General features: G+C 37.9%; 2 protein-coding genes across 3 annotated transcripts; one reads left to right on the top strand and one right to left on the bottom strand.

Annotated features, from left to right (window-relative positions):
• Window position 1: 1 nt before the first annotated feature.
• On the bottom strand, window positions 2-2,201 carry ten1 (TEN1 subunit of CST complex). The gene is made up of 3 exons (XM_067497603.1): window positions 2,063-2,201; window positions 1,316-1,473; window positions 2-910 (listed from the first exon to the last, which is right to left on the bottom strand). The coding sequence occupies exons 1-3, from the start codon at window positions 2,149-2,151 to the stop codon at window positions 759-761; spliced, it is 399 nt and encodes a 132-aa protein (XP_067353704.1). The 5' UTR covers window positions 2,152-2,201; the 3' UTR covers window positions 2-758.
• Window positions 2,202-2,373: 172 nt separating this feature from the next.
• On the top strand, window positions 2,374-18,178 carry acox1 (acyl-CoA oxidase 1, palmitoyl). Of its 2 annotated transcripts, none has more exons than XM_067497601.1 (14): window positions 2,374-2,514; window positions 3,365-3,524; window positions 6,663-6,823; window positions 10,016-10,123; window positions 10,275-10,394; window positions 10,483-10,598; window positions 10,902-11,071; window positions 11,534-11,696; window positions 12,310-12,500; window positions 13,483-13,662; window positions 14,066-14,171; window positions 14,596-14,739; window positions 15,111-15,317; window positions 15,442-18,178. In XM_067497601.1, exons 1-14 carry the CDS (start codon window positions 2,406-2,408, stop codon window positions 15,490-15,492), a joined length of 1,986 nt encoding a protein of 661 aa, XP_067353702.1. In that variant the 5' UTR covers window positions 2,374-2,405; the 3' UTR covers window positions 15,493-18,178. The 2 variants fall into 2 exon arrangements, with proteins under 2 accessions (XP_067353702.1, XP_067353703.1); XM_067497602.1 differs by lacking the exon at window positions 6,663-6,823 and adding an exon at window positions 4,848-5,008.
• Window positions 18,179-19,454: the final 1,276 nt, after the last annotated feature.

Genomic DNA, 19,454 nt, shown 5'->3' with positions numbered 1-19,454 from the left:
GACTCTGTCTCTTTTTTCCGGATTATTTATTTATTTTTTACATAAAACACAAGCAGGTACAGATGTTTTTATACTCTAATACTTTCAAGAATGTTGAAGAATAAAAATTGGATGACTTCTACCACCACAAATATGTCAGTTTAAAGATGGTGTGCTTCTTAACTGGTATCAAATGTAGCTTTTTTCTTTCAAGATACTTGATAGCTTCACTTCTTTACATTTCAAGAAATCTATATGGAAAAAATATTGTTTAGAAAGTATTCTAATTTTCAAGCGTGCTGGGGGCTGAATTTTTTTTTATTAACATCATTTGGCAATTGGTATCTCAAATATCTGAAAATAATGAAAAATGTCAAATTCACAACATGCTAATTGTTTTGGCAGTCCAAAAAACACATGTACTTAGTTGTCTATGATAGATATTAAAGATGGGTGGCACATTTTCTGTCTTCCGCTTAATGGGTGGATTGACTAGTAGCATAGGTTCCCAGCCAGGCTCAAGCTCGGGACAGTCTAACCATTTGGCTATCCAGGTGATCCATTCATTTGGGGGTTTAACTGTCAAATAGCAACTCCTCTTTAAGTGGGAGTCAGAAGAAGAGTTTGAAACTGATTGAAGTAAACCCTGTCTTGTCTTTAACTTTTACTATTCACTTGAGCTCAGACAACAGTACTCCAGTGGTAACAAATTAGGAGCCAGTGCTGTACATCTGAAAGTCAGTGAAAACATTGGGTCACTTGATGAATGAAGGCCATGATCATGTTGCACCTGCAGGGTGTGCAGCATCAACCTGTTTGCACTCCCTTTGCCTGAAGAAGCTCCTCTGCTCATTGATGGCTTTCTGTAGAAGAGCAATGTTTACACCATCGACACAGTTTAGCACACGAGCACGGACCGTGACACCAACCTCTGTAAGACAAGAAGATACAAAGTGAGGCAAAGTTTTGGATGTAAATAATTTCCATATTCTGTTTCAAATTGGTCTTTCAGTCTGATGTATGGTGTATTAAAAACAAAACGTTTTATGACTATAACTAGTTCCCCAAAAAATAAAACATCAGATAGCTATAGTAATATGCTTCCACTGATTTCGATAGGGGTGAATTAAGTCTCTACATATTGGTGTCCCATAACATTTTTGTGCATAAGCGATATACAGTGTTGTTTAGGCAAATTGCTGCAACTTTGGCAGTAATATAATATTATTTTATATGAATAATATTGTCATATTTTCTTGGTTTGCTATAACCAAGGAAATCCTAACAGATGCTTTAATACACCACAGTCATAACAAACCAGAAAGTCTTTCCTTACCCTCAGAAGTTTCTATCTCACCCAAAACAATGTACTGGGCCCCAATTATTGGATTAAAGGGCTCCACGAACAATGTGTGTACGATCACACTGTGCTCTTTTGATGCATGCTGAGCAGACAGAGTAGCCCTGGACTCTGCAGGTTGATAGCAGACAAGCCTGGAAAATTCAATAAATTTTAAAAATGTTTATAAGGTCAGCACACAGTTTAATCTTTTTTTTCATTAATAGTATTGTGAAATGTTGTGTTTAGTATTTCATTACTTAGAGTAGTCATACTAGCAGTGTTATGTGATCCCTGCAGAGTTTTAGTGTTTAAATGTACTGACCCATTTACCACACTGAAAAACAAAACAATTGTTTTCTAGTCTATTTAAAAATTAAAACATTTTAATACTGCACTCCAATATAAAATATCAGCACATTAACTGGAGTACAGTAAAACACTTATGCTGACATTTTGTAGGAAAGGCAACATAATTATTCTGCATTCAGACCAGTTCTAGTTCAAAGTGCCTTTTAAATGTATCAAACAAGAACACTGAAATCTGATTATTGTGCAGCCTCAGATCTCTAACATCTTTATTCTAGTTGAGCACACAGAAAAAAGGTCATCCCGCTGCCTTTTCTCCATGCAGAGTAGACCAAATCAAAATGTAAGAAAAATTTGATTACATGTCCACTACTGTATGTTTTCAATCTCATAAATAAGACTGCTCATTTATAAAGAGAGTAACATTGAACCCACCTGCCAAATGTTCTCACTGATTCTCCTTCTTGCACTGCTCCTGAGTTTACTTCCCAGGGAAAATGAAAAATCGCAGCTGCTGCAAGCATCGTGGTTTACAAGTAAAGCAATAAAAACATGAGAATAATGTGACTGAAGCATGAAGCGATGAGGAAGACCGGCTACTACCGGGGTGGAGGTCACATGACCTGTTGGTCTCCGCCTCTGCTCACCTCTCTGCGGCTGCTCCAGTAGGATTAGGAGGCCGTTTCAGAAAGACCCCCTCCAGTTGGAAGGAGCTTATGTCGTATGTTCGTAGTGATACTTTTTGTCAGTATAAGTCGTTTTCAGCAGATACAGAATAATGAATCCTGATATTGTGAAAGAGCGGCAAAACGCCACTTTTGACGTGGAGAAACTGACCAACATATTGGATGGGGGCCCACAAAAGACCAAGAGAAGACGAGAAATAGGTGAGTTTGTAATTTCCCAATTTCGATATGAGTTGCTGCCGACATCTGCACTTAATGTGATGACAGAATACATTTTCATTAAAAAAAATGAGAAAGGTGTCTGGCAACAACAATGCTTTTATCTGTCGGCTGCTAGCTATTGAGATGCTAACGTTTACTTAGCAGCTGTCTGCGGTCGCTACGTAGCTAACGATGTGTTTCTCCTGAACTGCAGCCTTCGCGATTGTTTTATGGTCTTCAGGCAAAACGCAGCTTCGCAGGAAAGGGCCGCAAATCATACTGCATGTCGATTTCAATGGGAACTGTCTAAAAACAACTCTCCTCTGCTGCTAGCCTGTGGAAGATCGATGTCAAATCATGGGAATTTATCTGCAATTGACTCAGATATTGGCTGATTCTGTGTGTTTAGACAAACAGTTTTAAATTAAACATTTGGTAATGTGTTAAAATTATATAATATATACTTTTATAGTATATGTTTTTCTTGAATGTTGGCAGACATTGAACCACAAGCAGCTGGTAATCTAAACTAATGGCCTAATATTAATTTACACAGTGAGTACATAAGTTGCTGGAAACGTGAAAGATAAATTTATTAATCCCAAAGGCAATAAAGTTATCTTTCACTTTTCCCATGACCTATGTACTCACTTTCTTAATGTGTATTTTCAACTGTTGATCTAAACAGATGTTAGTACATGTTTTTATGTTTGCTAACAAAGTTTTAGGTCTTTTGCAAATGTCCAGATTAACCTAACATAAGAAATAATGTTTGACAATACTTACTGCAGGTGACTAAAATATATTTATTCTGATTCTGATTTAATTTAATTTCCTTTATCCCCTGCAGAGTCTCTGGTTCTCAGTGACCAAGAATTCCAAGAGGAGGACCCAAACTTCCTCTCCCGCAGTGAACGCTACGACCAGGCAGTTAGAAAAAGTGCCCACATGATCCTGAAGCTCAGAGAGTATGGCATTGCAGACCCAGAGGAGATCTACTGTTATAAGAAGTATGTGACAAGTATTTGACATGTGACACACTGTCAGATGTGCATTTGATGTTTTGAAGTGCAAAAAAGATATTTCAATAGTAGCTCTGTCATATTTAGGTAAGGATGAATCTTAGTGACTTATCCACACAAGTATGAAGAAGTTGTTTGTGTATTGTGGGTCATTTGCCATTATTCAGGCTCACATTTGTTTTAGATTTATTAGTAATAAATTGACAATGAAACATTGATTTTTACACATACAGTATATTTAGCAAAAAACTAAACTTCTTATACAAATGTGTACTGATGAATACACTTTTGTAATAATAATTAACTACATTATTCCACAACAAGTATTCCATTTTAATATACAACTCCAGTATCCTCTGTCAGACAAGGTACAGTCATGAAAAAGCTTTGGCTCCTAAATGAACAAATGTGATACAGGGGTTCGAATGTAATGTTATCTACACCCTGATCCTACTTTATAGCAGCTGTCAGATAAGATGCGCTGATTTTGTGATTTGTGTGGTTGTATTTTTAATTGCGATCAGGTCTATTCCACAACCAGAGGAGGGGAAGTTCCACTGTTTTCCGTATCAAGGTTTAGATATATATAAATTAGAAGAACAGATGAATGAAAAATAATGTTAAATGGGTCTTTGAGGAAAATAAGTTACTGGATTCGAAGCGAACAAAGTCAGTTGGAGCAAAGTTCAACATAAGATTACTGGTGTGTCAGAGGGTATGAAGCTTTCATCAGTTGTTTCATATGATAGATAAACCTTTAGGAAATCCTACCTCTATGAACTGTGGACATTTATTTAACAATATCAGTTAAGCTGTATGATACAGTAGAGTGTTACTTGGGCTACATGTGTTGTTTCTAAAGTGCTTTCTTAGCTTTATAGTATAAGCAGTTTTGTTTATTTGCTCAAAGTTTGCTCAGACTGTTTGTTTATGCAGTGTGGTTTTCAAAGTTTAATACTACCTGTGCTGTGAAAGAGTGAATGTTTGTAGAATGTATTGTTAGTGTAAAACCTACTTCATTAGTCATGAGTTCCTAGAAAGAAGCCTTAAAAGGCACAAAATACCATATGCGGTCAGTCCAGTCCAAATGACAAAGTACTCTGCTTCTGTTGTATGTTAACTTTTTATCTTTAGTGGCATGTCAAACTAAGTTGTATGCAGGAGATAAAGATGATCTTTAGCCGTCAGAATCAAATTGTCCTTGTGGTCGTCTAAACTCTTAACGAGTCAGCAAATACATCAGTTACACAAGGTTTACATAACAGCATTTCTGAATGTAATTTGTCTATCATTTGCTTTCCCATGACCTAGTATGGTTCAAGGCAACCACCATGAGGCCATGGGGCTACACTTTAGCATGTTCACCCCAACTCTCTACAACCTGTGTGATCCTCAGCAGTCCAGGAAATGGTTACCTCTGGCAAACTCCTACCAGGTTGTGGGCACATATGCCCAAACTGAGCTAGGTCACGGTCAGTTCTGAACATGGCTGTTTTTTATCTGATTGTTGTTTAAGGCCCTCAGATGCAGAATTGACACAGATTGCCCTGGAGCTCCAGGAATTTATTATTTTTTTACACCATCCTATCAATGTATGAGGGTGTATTTTCCCCTTTGTGAACACAAATTGACATTTGTGTTTCAGTTATATATTAAGCAGGAAAAAATGCTAATTTTAGTTGGTTTGGAAAATACTAGTACCCGGATTAGTTCTGGTTATTTCTTGTATGTGTTTGACAGATCATGATCAAAGTAGTTGCATGTGTGTCCCGTTGATACATATCCATGTCCATTATGCCTTATTGTAGGTGTAGTACATGTTGTACCTTAACAATACTACATTAGGGATTGTGACCTGCATTTTTACACTTAGTGTACAGAATATTAAAATCAAATTAGTTTTGGCCCATTAGTTCCAAAACACATTCCAATCAACCATTGTTAGTTCAACTGCTTTCCTGCTCACTCCAATGATTCCCTCTTGGTGTAATGATGAAAGAGTTTTTGTGCATTTTGATTGCTTGATTAATTTTCATCTTTTGAAAAAAAAGCATAATTAATTGTAATCAGTAATATACTTTATTGACCAGAAATGGTGAAGGTGTTACATTGCAGTCTGGAAACCCAAACTGCCCTGAACAAGCCGCATCATGCACTGCAGAAGTATGTGGTGTTGGACCCAATAATGAGACTGAGCTCAAGCTTCTGAATGTCTCTTTGTAATCTGAGAGGCTAACAAATCTGTGGTGAGAGAATTTAGGCCACCAATTGTTTGTTGCCTCTCTGTAACAAAGCCAAGAGAATGTTTTTATGAACTTCATCTGTGCAACGTTACAATGAGTTTGGAACAAAATGTTCTGCATTTATTTAACATTTTATTCACCTGTGTTGTGACAGGTTTAGGCCTACTCTGGGAAATAGACCTTTAAGTATCATTGGTGTCACTTCCTAAGGTCCCCTCAGCCCCTTTTTTAGACCTCCAACTAAGTTACTTTCAATAATCTCAGAAAGCATCACACAAAATTACCTACTCATTATTCTCTTAGTTCACAAAACATTTTGTTGGCTTTCAAAGATTTGTAAAACTTTGTTCAGAGTAGTTACACATCCAAATAATGAAAAACAAGAAATTAAAATGTGACAACTTGGTGTAAAGACATACAAGAAGCAGCTAATTTAGGAGTTTGTTTTGTACTGAGTCTTTATGCTTTGATTTGATCAGCTGATGGTTAACACCACCAGCAGTGTCTAACTATTACAGAAGCATTGTTCATATTGGAATTGGTCAGCTTTAATGATGAAGCTATGATTAGCAAATTAAAACAAATGCAGTATCAAGCCAAATTTTGTGATCAAATTGGTCGTTTCATTGTGCATGATATGCTCACAAGCTGTTATAATTTGTCTTTGTCACTTCCGTCTTTTTCTTCATCATTTCCATCAATTGTTACTTATAATCCCTCTTGTTGGTTTTTATAAATAATTTGCAACATTTTCATTCATCTGCACTTACACGGGCACTTGCACTTTCCATCAAACTTTCATTACTCTCTACACTGGTCCCTTTTTGCCCTTTCCACATTGCCACCTCTTCTTTTCCGTGTGTCCCTGTCCTGCATGGCCTAGCTGTGTGCACCCAAACAGGCCAGAGCCCTTGGATCTACATCTGGGAATGTTCCTGCCCACACTGCTTAACCAGGCCACCCCAGAGCAAATGGACCGTTTCTTCATGCCTGCCTGGAACCTAGAGATCATCGGCACCTATGCTCAGACTGAAATGGGCCACGGTAAAACAAAATATAGTAGTCCCAAATATCAGGTGTTGTGTTTAAGATGAAAATAAAACCGGGACGCTAGCTTTCATTCATTGGCACTACCAAAAGACCTCAAACCTGTGCACTTTATAGATATTTTTAGATAACCTTTATCTGCAAAAGTAGGCCGGTGCTAAATTTTTTACCATAGTCATAGTGGTTTATATAAATATTAAAGGCCGCCTTCACCACATTTCCACGTGCTTTCTAGGGCTTTACTTTAGGGTGTAAATGTTCATTAATTCTTTTAAACTTCCCTCTGACTTCCCTATAATATTCCCTATAATATTAAAATATTTGTCCAATTCTAGCTGAAAAACTTCTCCAGATGACATCACCCGGAGGAGTTTTTCATCATTTGGAGTTCAGATAATGTCATCTGGGTGAGCTGTGGAACAGCAGGTTGACCTTGATTTCAAACTCCATAGTTTGAGCAACAAGATGACATAATCTGAACTGAAGGTTCCTTCAAGTAATGTCATCTGGAGGCATTTTTTAGGTAAAAGTAGAGGGAAATCTTTAATATAGGGATGTCATTTAGATGTTTAGTGGCATTTATGTACATGTACTACCCAAACTAAAACCATAAGTAGCAAGTTCAAAATCAGTGACGGCCTCCTTTATTGGTTTACAACCCCAATTCAAAAAATGTTGGGACAATGCAAATCTCATCAATCCATACTTTATTTACAATAGAACATAAACAACAGATGTTGAAACTAAGAAATTTTACCATTTCATGGAAAATATTAGCTAGTTTTGAATTTGATGGCAGCAACACATGTCAAAAAACGGCAACCTTTACTGTAATTGTCAAATACTTTATGGTTTAATTTGTTTATTTTGTGTCACTTTAAAAAAAAAACAAGATAAAAGGTGGCTAAAACTATAAGGTAAGACCTAGTTTGCCCCCAGGGGGTTGAGATTTATATTTGTTGGGTTGGGATCTGTCTTTGGGTTGCAGACCAATAAGATAACACATTCTACTTTCAATAGATAAGACTTAAAACTTGAAAAATTACAAATCTGAAAACCTAACATCGGACCTGTTTTGTTTGTCTTTGACGCAAAGCCAGAAAAATGGCATGCAACACAAGTAGCAGGAATTAAATCATTGACATGTGATTGTTGAATATTTTATTAGATCTGTCAGACACCTACATGATGTGACATTTTATCCCTTTTTGTTTGAAGTGCCTTCATCCATTTTACTAAAATTAGTACAAAACTCTATTTACATTATAAAATTTGAGACTCTGAAGGCCCTAATGTGTTTCATATCCATTATACTGTCTGTTTAATTTTTTATTTTTGTTTTTTGTTTGTATCATTAATGCTAAGCTATTGTTAAATTTTGTATGCTTGATTTATTAAGCATGTTTGTCACTTTAATGTTGGTAGTTACTCTTGTGGTGGTTAATAATACAAACAGTGATACTTGACTGATACATTTCTTAATATTTCACTCCCATTTCATTAATTTTTTCTTTCACCTTTATACTGTACCTGCAAAGTATTTAGTCAGCCACCGATTGTGCAAGTTCTCCGACTTAAAGTGATGACAGAGGTCTGTAATTTTCATCATAGGTACACTTCAACTGTGAGAGACAGAATGCGGAAAAAAAAAATCCAAGAAATCACATTGTAGGATTTTTAAAGAATTTATTTATAAATTCCTGCGTAAAATAAGTATTTGATCACCTACAAACAAGCAAGATTTCTGTCTCTCACAAACCTGTAACTTATTGAGAAGCTCTTCTGTTCTCCACTCGTTACCTGTATTAATGGCACCTGTTTGAACTCGTTATCTGTATAAAAGACAACTGACCACAGCCTCAAACAGTCAGACTCCAAAATCCACCATGGCCAAGACCAAAAAGCTGTCGAAGGACATCAGGTCAAACTTTTCCTCTAGGTTTTCACACACTGTAGTATGTATTTTGGCCCATTCTTCCATGCAGATCTCCTCTAAAGCAGTGATGTTTTGGGGCTGTTGCAGGGCAACAGGGGATTTTAACTCCCTCCACAGATTTTTCTATAGGCTTGAGGTCTGGAGACTGGCTAGGCCACTCCAGGACATTGAAATGCTTTTTACGGAGCCACTCCTTCGTTTCCTGGGTGGTGTGTTTGGGATCATTGTCATGCTGGAAGACCCAGCCACATCTCTTCAATGCTCTCGCTGATGGAAGGAGGTTTTTGCTCAAATCCTCGCGATACATGGCCCCATTCTTTCTTTCCTGAACACGGATCAGTCGTCCTGTCCCCTTTGCAGAAAAACAGCCCCAATGCATGAGGTTTCCACCCCCATGCTTCACAGTGGGTATGTTCTTGGGATGCAACTCAGCATTCTTCTTCCTCCAAACAAGACAAGTTTAGTTGTTACCAAAAATTTCTGTTTCGGTCTCATCTGACCACATGACATTCTCCCAATCCTCCTCTGGATCATCCACATGGTCACAGGCGAACTTTAGATGGGCCTGGACATGTGCTGGCTTAAGCAGGGGGACACGTCTGGCACTGCAGGATTTGATTCCCTGGCGGCGTAGTGTGTTACTGATGGTAACCTTTGTTACTTTAGTGCCAGCTCTCTCTCTCGGGTAGTTCTGGGATTTTTGCTCACAGTTCTCATGATCAGTTTTACCCCACAGGATGAGATCTTGCGTGGAGCCCCAGATCGAGGGAGATTATTAATGACCTTGTATGTTTTCCATTTTCTAATAATTGCTCCCACAGTTGATTTATTCACACCAAGCTCCTGGTGTCCTTCAACAGCTTTTTGTTCTTGGCCATGGTGGATTTTGGAGTCTGACTCTTTGAGGCTGTGGTCAGTTATCTTTTATACAGATAACGAGTTCAAACAGGTGCCATTAATACAGGTAAGGAGTGGAGGACAGAAGAGCTTCTTAAAGAAGAAGTTACAGGTTCGTGAGAGCCAGAAATCTTGCTTGTTTGTAGGTGACCAAATACTTTTTTTCTGCAGGAATTTATAAATAAATTCTTTAAAAACACAATACAATGTGATTTCCTGGATTTTTTTATTTTTTCCGCTGTCTCTCACAGTTGAAGTGTACCTATGATGAAAATTACAGACCTCTGTCATCATTTTAAGCGGGAGAACTTGCACAATTGGTGGCTGACAAAAATACTTACATAATTTTTCTCTAGGCACGCACCTCAGAGGGTTAGAGACCACTGCCACATATGACCCAGCCACACAGGAGTTTGTCTTGAATTCTCCAACAGTCAGTTCCATTAAATGGTGGCCGGGAGGACGTAAGTGCATTAACACTTTTATGTGACTGGACAAACAGTTAATTTGCAGCCTGGAAAGAGTATAGAATTTAATTATCTTGTTTTTCTTCTTAAAACCCTGATTGACATTTTAAACAAACATGTCAACCGCCTTCAATCTCTCTTTTTGTAGTTGGTAAGACCTCAAACCATGCCATAGTTCTAGCCCAGCTATATACTCAGGGGAACTTCCATGGCCTGCATGCTTTCATCGTGCCCATCCGTGACACGAACACACACATCCCGCTGCCAGGTAACCACTATTTTTGATTGCTCTCAGGCCTCGTTTGTCTTCCTTGCCTCCTTTTCACTTCTGCTGTATGTGCCTCTGTCATAATTAGGTATTGTGGTTGGAGATATTGGCCCCAAGTTTGGCTTTAATGAAGTTGACAATGGCTTCCTGAAACTTGATAACGTACGAATCCCACGGGAGAACATGCTGATGAAATACGCTAAGGTGATCTGTCATTATTCGAATAGATGCAGCAATACTTTTACTGAGGTCTCTTGAGTATAAGACACTGCTTATGTTTTTTAGATATTGCTAGTTATCTGAAGAAACAGCGGTACTATTTGTTATTACACATACATTAGTGCTTTATTTGTCCTATACTGATGTCACTGAGACAATATTGTAGGAATTTATAAGAGAATTTTCTTGAGGAGTAAGTAAAGGCGTGTATACAGTGTTTTAAATACACATTTAAATACATATTTAATATATCCCTGAAGCATCCGCACTCACGACTCTGTCCACTAGGTGGAGCCAGATGGAACCTATGTGAAGCCACCAAGTTCCAAACTGACCTATGGTACCATGGTGTTCATCCGCTCCATGATCGTTGGTGTGTCCGCTCAGACCCTCGCCAAGTCTTGCACCATTGCGATCCGCTACAGTGCTGTTCGTCGCCAGTCTGAAATTCGTCCTGGGTCAGTCTGTAAAAAAAATAAAATAAAATAGCTACACAAATTGTGCATTACTCTGACACATTGCAAGTGAAGTGTTTGTTTAGCACTGGGAATTTACCTTCTTTTTTCCAGGGTGCACATGCTTCTAGGAGGAAATGTTTAGAAATGACAGTAACAAGAAAAACAATTACTTTATTCAATCGAATGGTTGACTTGTAAATATGTGGAGGTGATAGGCTATATGATATAAAGTAGACTTCAAAAGATGTATGTTGAATTAGATTTACAACACTATTATTGGTAAATTATTAAAAACTTTTATCATGTGATACTCATGACAGCCTTTCTGGTCAATGTTGGAAATGGCAACAGCAAGTGGCAGAACTCTTGCTGAACTGATTTGTGATGACTTGCTCTCTTAACACATCTTCATGGAACACAAGCTTCTTTGAGAAAACCCCAAACTATGTTCCTGTCCTTTAGCGAGCCAGAGCCCCAGATCCTCGACTACCAGACACAGCAGTACAAGCTTTTTCCTCTGCTGGCTATGGCCTATGCTTTCCAGTTTGTTGGCCAGTATATCAGTGAGACTTACCACCGCATCAGTGAAGACATCAACCATGGGGACTTCAATGAACTGCCTGAGGTATTGACCCTCAAGTACAAGTGTAGTAAGTGATATAAGCTTAATGATGGCAGAGTGACTGAGAATGAGGCATATTCATTGCCTCATTCATTTACTCTGTATGAAACCTGACACAATCTGGTTGACCAGCTATTTTTGACAGATTACACTTGTCTCTGGTTGCTTCCAGCATTTTGTCAGTTACCAGCTGCAACCTCTAAATAATTTGCAATCAGATTAAATGTGTAATCTATTATATGTGCTTTTTTAGTACACCTGTAAAGTCTAATTAGGTTTTGTACAACTGTTTTTACCACTGTCAGAGGTGTTAATTCACTTATGTTTGTCAAATTTTATGTTGTTGAATTCAGTTAGTGGTTTTGCTGAATTAAACTGTATTACAAAGTGCTGCATTAATATTCTGCCCCAACTCCCTCTCATCTGTACCAGATGTTTTAGTTGCTGAGTGATGTTAAATAGTTTTTATGCTAACTTAATGAAATACTGGTACATACAGTGGAAATGAAAATTAACTATGTGTAGCTCATTTAAGTGCATCTAGTATTATAGATTAAAAATTTTCCATCACAATCTTTAGAAGGTATGTTCATATTCTTTGCCCTCCCATCTCTAGCTCCATGCCCTGTCCGCGGGTCTAAAGGCCTTCACTACATGGGCAGTCAATGGTGGCATAGAGGTGTGCCGTATGTCCTGTGGTGGCCACGGCTATTCTCGCAGCAGTGCCTTGCCTGACCTTTATGTCGAGTTCACCCCTACCTGCACCTATGAGGGAGAAAATACAGTCATGATGCTGCAGACTGCAAGGTAACTCTTTACTCAGAAATATGTGACACCTAACACGGACCTGCCAAGCTCTCCACCCACCTGTGAACCAGACACCCAGTACATATACAGTTGTTCTTTTTCTTGTGTTAGCAAAGTGCTCATACACCAGGGTGGGTTAACATGTTGCTTTTGCTTTGAATTGTGAAACTTTACCAAAAATGTATTTCTTAATTCCTTCAGTTAATACAGGTACTAAAACTGCAGTGCTCATACTAGTGCACACACAAAAGAATTTGCTTTTCTACAACCATTGTTTTTGTTCCACACTTAAATAGAATGAGACCAGGACATAGGCACATGCAGAAATAACATGCGCCCACACAGCAGCCATATCATTCTACAAATGCAGGCAACACGCCCACACCCCTCCCACAGCAAACAAACATGGCTCACTTTTTATGACTACAAATGACAGCTGTTATGATTTTAGTACCAAGTTTAGCACCAGTACTCTTACAGTCTGTCACACCCTCTCGAAACAAACCTCTACTTTCTGCACTCATGAAGTTACAGACCTGTCAAAGACGCATCAAAAATGCAAAAGCATTTATACTACAAATGCTATGTGGCCAGATGCATCATGTCACCTCAGCAAGTGGTTTGAGTGATCGAATTACAATCCATCTTGATGGTTGTTTACAGTAGTTTTAAAGACTGTCCATTTGTGATCAATTTCCCCAAGAAACCAAGGGTAAAGAGGGTCAAAGAGCTTGTACATAAATGGGAAACACACTCAAAATGTCCATAGGCTATGTAAATGAGAATGAAGGAATAGATGGATCTATAAACCCAGAGTTTGATATGGTTTTAATGAAAAGGATTACAAACCAGAATAGAACTGAAAATTACAAAGATACCACTTGTTTCTTAACAGCAGCCCCCAGAAAGGGTTCAGCTGACCTTTATGACTGTAAACACAAATATGCCATGCATCAATATCTTTTTCACCTTTTCTATGCAGATATCTGGTGAAGAGCTACCGACAGGCCAGGGAAGGTCAGCGGCTGAGTGGCATTGTGTCATACCTGAATGAAGGAGACCATCGTAGGGTCCAACCGCAGCCTGTTGCTGCCAGACCAACTGTGGTTGACATTAATGACCTAGCTAGTCTGGTGGATGTCTACAAACTAAGAGCTGCCATGTAAGAGATAAGAGCATTGGGGGGGAAATTATGTACCTATTTGTAATGTGGACTGTATTTTAATCTCTGGTTTAATTATGTATTCTTTTAACATCTTATAATGTAGTAGCTACATGTGATAGGATGGTTTTGTTATATTTAGACTATTCAAATGTTGCGTTCAGTCTATATTGCATACAATACGGGCATCTGTTAAGTGCTTAAAATGTCCATGTATACAGAGAAAAGTTTGAGACATAGCCTGGTGTCTCAGGTCAAACTTAATCACCCTGACTCCCAATGTCCTTTTATCTGTATGACATGATATGGTGTCTGATTAATTACCAGTTTGCTAAAAGACAGTCTTATTCCATAGGAGCTGTTGTTTATAATAATGATATATTTGATTAATGTGTTTTTGTAGTCTAGTAGAGCTGGCAGCTAAGAGCATCCAGCAGGAGCTGCAGCGCAGGAAAAGCCAGGAGGATGCCTGGAACAACAGTGCGATCGATTTGGTCAGAGCCTCTGATGTAAGTTCAGTTATGTATGTGTGTGCGTGTGTGAATATGAATTGAATTTTAAATGAATAGTGAGTTGGTGTACTGGTTCTGTTAAAAGCATGGCGACCGCTTCTCAGGGAGCTTTTGAATATTTTTCAAAGGCCAGAAATATGTTGACAAAATGTCTGAAATTATCTTTATATCATATTATCACTACGTGAATATCTTACAGCTCACATTTTATTACTTTACTCTGTAAAGGTGTTATTGACATTTACTTGATTGTTACTGCTAAATATTCCAAACCTTCAACCTTACAACATTCTGTGTGTAAACAGAAAGGTTGTATATTATGCATTATTTACCTATTTAAATTCTTTTTTTAATTTAAAATGTTTTTTGTAATATTAAGTAGATTATTTTACACATTTAAATGTCGTCCTGTTGTCTCCAGGCCCACTGTCACTACGTTGTTGTGAAGCTCTTTACTGACAAGCTGGGAGAGATCGGTGACACAGCAGTACACTCAGTGCTGTCTACTCTGGCTCTGCTTTATGCCCTGCATGGCATCACAGAGAACTCCGGGGACTTTCTGCAGGTCAGAAAAGATACAACATGTAGAATACAACTCGTTTACTATTTTACTGTCACTGTTTAATCTAGTTGCAGAGTTGTACAAACTTATTTGCACATTCTGCACACCTTTATTTTTGTTTGTTTCACGGTCTGTCCACATGAAAAATGTTCTCAAAGCAAAATAATGGGCTTGTATTTCACTTGTGGGTCAATTTAAAAATAAGGTCCGACAGTCCCATGCTTGCTGTGAAAACTTAGTTTACTAAGGACAACATACTCTCCATTACCTGTTTCCACATTGATTGAGTGTGTTTATGTGTTTTACCCCAGACACAGGAAAAACCATGTATTAATCTTTTCTTTTTTTTTTCTTCCCCCACCCCCCCCTCCCAGGCTGGGCTCCTGACTGTTCCCCAGGTGCTACAGATTTCTGTTCGTATCAAGGAACTGCTCTCTCAGTTGAGGCCCAATGCTGTGCCACTGGTGGATGCCTTCGACTTCCATGACAAGAAGCTGAATTCAGTTCTCGGGCGATATGACGGAAATGTTTATGAGAACATGTTTGAATGGGCTCGCCGCTCACCCCTTAACGCCACTGAGGTCAGTTAGGGTCACAAATATTTTCACAGCACAAGTAGAAAAAAATGATTTGTTGTCACGTTAAAGAGAGTTAATTTAAAATTTATGTATATAGTGACAAATTCTTTTTTTTTTTTCTCTTCAGGTCCATGAATCCTTTCACAAGTACTTGAAGCCCCTTCGTTCCAAACTGTAAGCTGACTCCTGGCTGTGACCCTTCAACTCTGCATTTATAGGCAACAGAAATAACCCATAATTCCAAACCCATGATGATCTTTACTTGTCAGGAGCTGGTGTTTATCATACTGAAGGAATGTCTCCACTAATCGGTCTTTCTCTTTCACTCCTTTTCATCCAACACAAACTTAGTGTTAGTTTTGAACTGATGCTAGAGCCAGTTCAGAACCGGTTCAATTTGTGAACCTGTGAAGGACCACTTTGCTTACCCACAGGCTAGAGAGCCACTGTAGAACCACGTCCTTACAGCACTGTATATTTCACTGCTTCCATAGCAACACTAACGCCCTACGCTAAGCACAACAACAAGCACATTATTATGTCTCTTTACAAACTGAACTTACAATGGTAATATTAGCTTTTATTAGATTTTATTTATGTATTAGCGAGCATCAGCTGCACTGATATCAATCACACTGCCATTTTACATACCTAATAAAGGATACATCTGATTTCACTATCACAACAGAGATTTACTTGGTCCTGTCTGTCACAATGACCCTACTTCTATTCTCTGACAAAGTCAGTTCTTGGTTCCAAAGCAGCAAAGAATAGGCACTACTTTGGAACTATTTTCCCTGGGCCAGAGTCATTTTTCCTATCAAACAACAAAGAACTGGTTCTAAAGTAAGCACTGGCTCCAAACCAGCCCTTGAACTGGTTCAGTGAAACTGGGGTATTTGTGGTGAAGTTGAAAACAATGATCAGCCTCTCTAAAGGGCAAGGGCTTGAGAGTGAGCTAGTCTTGAATGATGGGAGATGAAGGGAAAACACAAAGGATAACATGGGTTTAAAACGGGGGCAGCCCAACCTGAAGATTACTGATAGAAAATGCAACAAAACCAGGAATATAAAATGTATCTAAAATCTCTTTGTGAAGGCAATAATTTGATCCGAACAGTAACTCTAAGAAAATGGTTAAATAATTAAGGATCACGGCATTGCCATGTTTTCCATAGAGAAATTTCAATGTAAAGTGTCTTAGTATTTCCTGTTTCCTCATCTTTTTTACATGTCAGCAGAGTGCCTGATGGCTCCTTCCTCTGAGCCAGTCAAGATGGATTTGCCATCTCCTTTTTTTTCTAACAAGAACAGAATGTTATGAATGTTACATAATTTTAGTGAACAAAACGACAGCAAATTCAGTTGTTTCCCATGACTACAAGGACCAGCTTATTTAAAAATCCACTGTGCTGTTGTAATTATCATAATGAATAGGCATTCATGCTATTTTATTCACTGTAGTCATCAAAAAGTTTGTGATGACAAGGTTGATGCAACTAACCATACCATAACCATTAATTCATATAAATAGCAAATTAGTTATTTCAAACAGAACATCAAGTTACCACACCTCTGTAAAATGATGTGATGTTTCTGTTAGGAACCATCCCACCATATAAAATGCACTTTGAGTTCAAATTGCTTTAAATAGTTATACAGTATATTGCTTGCTCCCATCAGGCTAAAAAGGCGGCTGTTTGTTAGTTCTTTTCCTGATTTCTAGAGTGCAACAGTGATAAAGTTTTATAAATGTCATTTGCTTTAGTCAAGTTTTTATAGTATGGTTAAAAAGTTATAATTGTTTTTTACACAAAAAACAATCTTTTTTCCAGGTGTCTAGTATGTTGCTGTACAATAAAAAAGTGTCATACTTGATTGATTTAGAGGTGCTTAAATGCTTACAAGGATTTAACATTCAGCATATTGGGTTGATGGGTTGCAAACAATTCCAGAGAAAATGTAATTTCTCATCATAAATGGCTGTTTTATGATCAGTTATGTAAAGGTGAAGTATGTTCAGTATGTAAAAATGATGTGTGAGCACAGATGAGAGTTGATGAGTGTTTAATGAGGCCGTGTATGCACAATGTATATGTGCGTTAGTATTCTCCCTCCCTGCTATGTGGGGTTGATATTATACAGAAGGGTCACATCGAAGCCAACCTGGATTCATTTGTTTCTGTTGTTTTTGTTTGTTGTTTGCTTTTAATCGAGCACATTTTATTTTGTTAAATGTGTTAATAATTTGCTGTGATATTCAAATAACAATGAAATATGTTTTCTCAGTGAATCCTTTTCTGCTTTAGTTATTGCAGTATCACAAAAAGTATGCCATTAATTGATCTAGCAAGTAAGTTAATAATATTGCTTAGAATTGTTGCATTGAATTGCTTTCGGTTCTTCTGAGTCTGCAGTAGTTTATTTTTCTCCATGATGGATAAAATTTAGATTCAAATGGTACTAAGGCTAGTTAATAAATGTAGCAACTAATAACAATTAAATAAGACTTACAGAGAGTTTGTGACTGTAATGAATGATGAAAAGAAAGTGGTTTGATCTGAACCTTTACTGTTAACTGTTAGGATGACCTGTGGGATAATTATGTGCCTAGGGAAGTTATCTTTTCTTAATCTAACTGAAAATGTTCTCACAAGGCTGAAAGTATGTAATTACTGTATTTACATAGTTTTAATCAATCATGGAGTACAGCAGAAATCATCATTTGCTGTAATTCATTATCAATATGTAATGACTAAGCTGTTAAACGTATTTGTGTGATCATCTCCCAACAGGTTTTGTTGAATGACAATGATTTTCAGCGATGTAATTTGAAATAAGTAAATAAAGCTTAAATGACTACATTTAAATGTAAATAATAAATGTGTTGTGTTTAGCTGGCTGGATCTAGATCTTAACCAAGACCAAAACCATTATTGTCCGCTGAATCATGTCCACTGTGGACAACACTGCTGTGTTACCACTTTTGTGAGAAGGGTTCTCAAAACTTTTTATACATAGGTTAGTCCAAAACATACAGAATAGTTTACTGTGAACCACTTTAGGTTAATCACCTGTCAACCTGAAATGACAGAATCCTGCTGCAGACATGTACAGAAATTGACATTGCTGAGGGGCATTTAACCAAATATTAGGTGTACAGAGTGAATGATGACTGCAACTGTAATGTAATGGGAAAAATTGGACACTATATACTGACCAACCATTCTTAATCAGCTTATAGACTGACTTAGTTTTCTACATTGGATTTTTTTAAAATGGTGCCTTCATTTTGTATTTCTGTTTTTTCTTATTTGTATGCACAGCGCCTTATTCATACCCCATTTGTCACATTACAACCATAAACATAAATGTATTTTATCTGGATTTTATGTGATAGACCAACACAAATTGGCACATAATTGTGAAGTGAAAGGAAAATGATAAATGCTTTTCAACACTTTTAACAAATATCTGAAAAGTGTGGCGTGCATTTGCATTCAGTCCCCTTTACTCTGATACCACCAACTAACATCCAGTGGAACCAGTTGTCCTCAGAAGTCACCTAATCAGTAAATAGAGTCCACCTGTATGTGATGTAATCTCAATATAAATACAGCTGTTCTGTGAAGCCCTCAGAGATTTTTTAGAGAACATTAGTGAACAAACAGCATTATGAAGTCCAAGGAACAGAGCATACAGGTCAGGGATGAAGTTGTGGAGTTTAAAGCAGGGCTATGTTATAAAAAACATCCCAAGCTTTAAACATCTCATGGAGCACCGTACATTCTATCATCTGAAAACGGAAAGAGTGTGGCACATCTGCAAACCTATCAAGACATAGCCTCCACCTAAACTGAGAGTCCGGGCAAGGAGAGCATTGACCAGAGAAGCAGCCAAGAGGCCCAGGGTAACTCTGGAAGAGCTGCGGAGATCCACAGCTCAGGTGGGAGAATCTGTCCACTGGACATCTATTAGTCATCCACTCCACTGATCTGGCCTTTATGGAAGAGTGGCAAGAACAAAGCCATTGTTGAAAGAAAGACATAAGACGTCTCCACAAGCCATGTGGGGGATCAGGTCAGATTAGATCAAAATTTAACTTTTTCGCCCAAATGCGGAACACTATGTGTGGCTAAA

Source organism: Channa argus, chromosome 3 (genome assembly GCF_033026475.1).
Source record: "Channa argus isolate prfri chromosome 3, Channa argus male v1.0, whole genome shotgun sequence".
NCBI classification, from domain to species: domain Eukaryota; kingdom Metazoa; phylum Chordata; class Actinopteri; order Anabantiformes; family Channidae; genus Channa; species Channa argus.
This window is presented reverse-complemented; position numbering and strand designations above follow the sequence as displayed.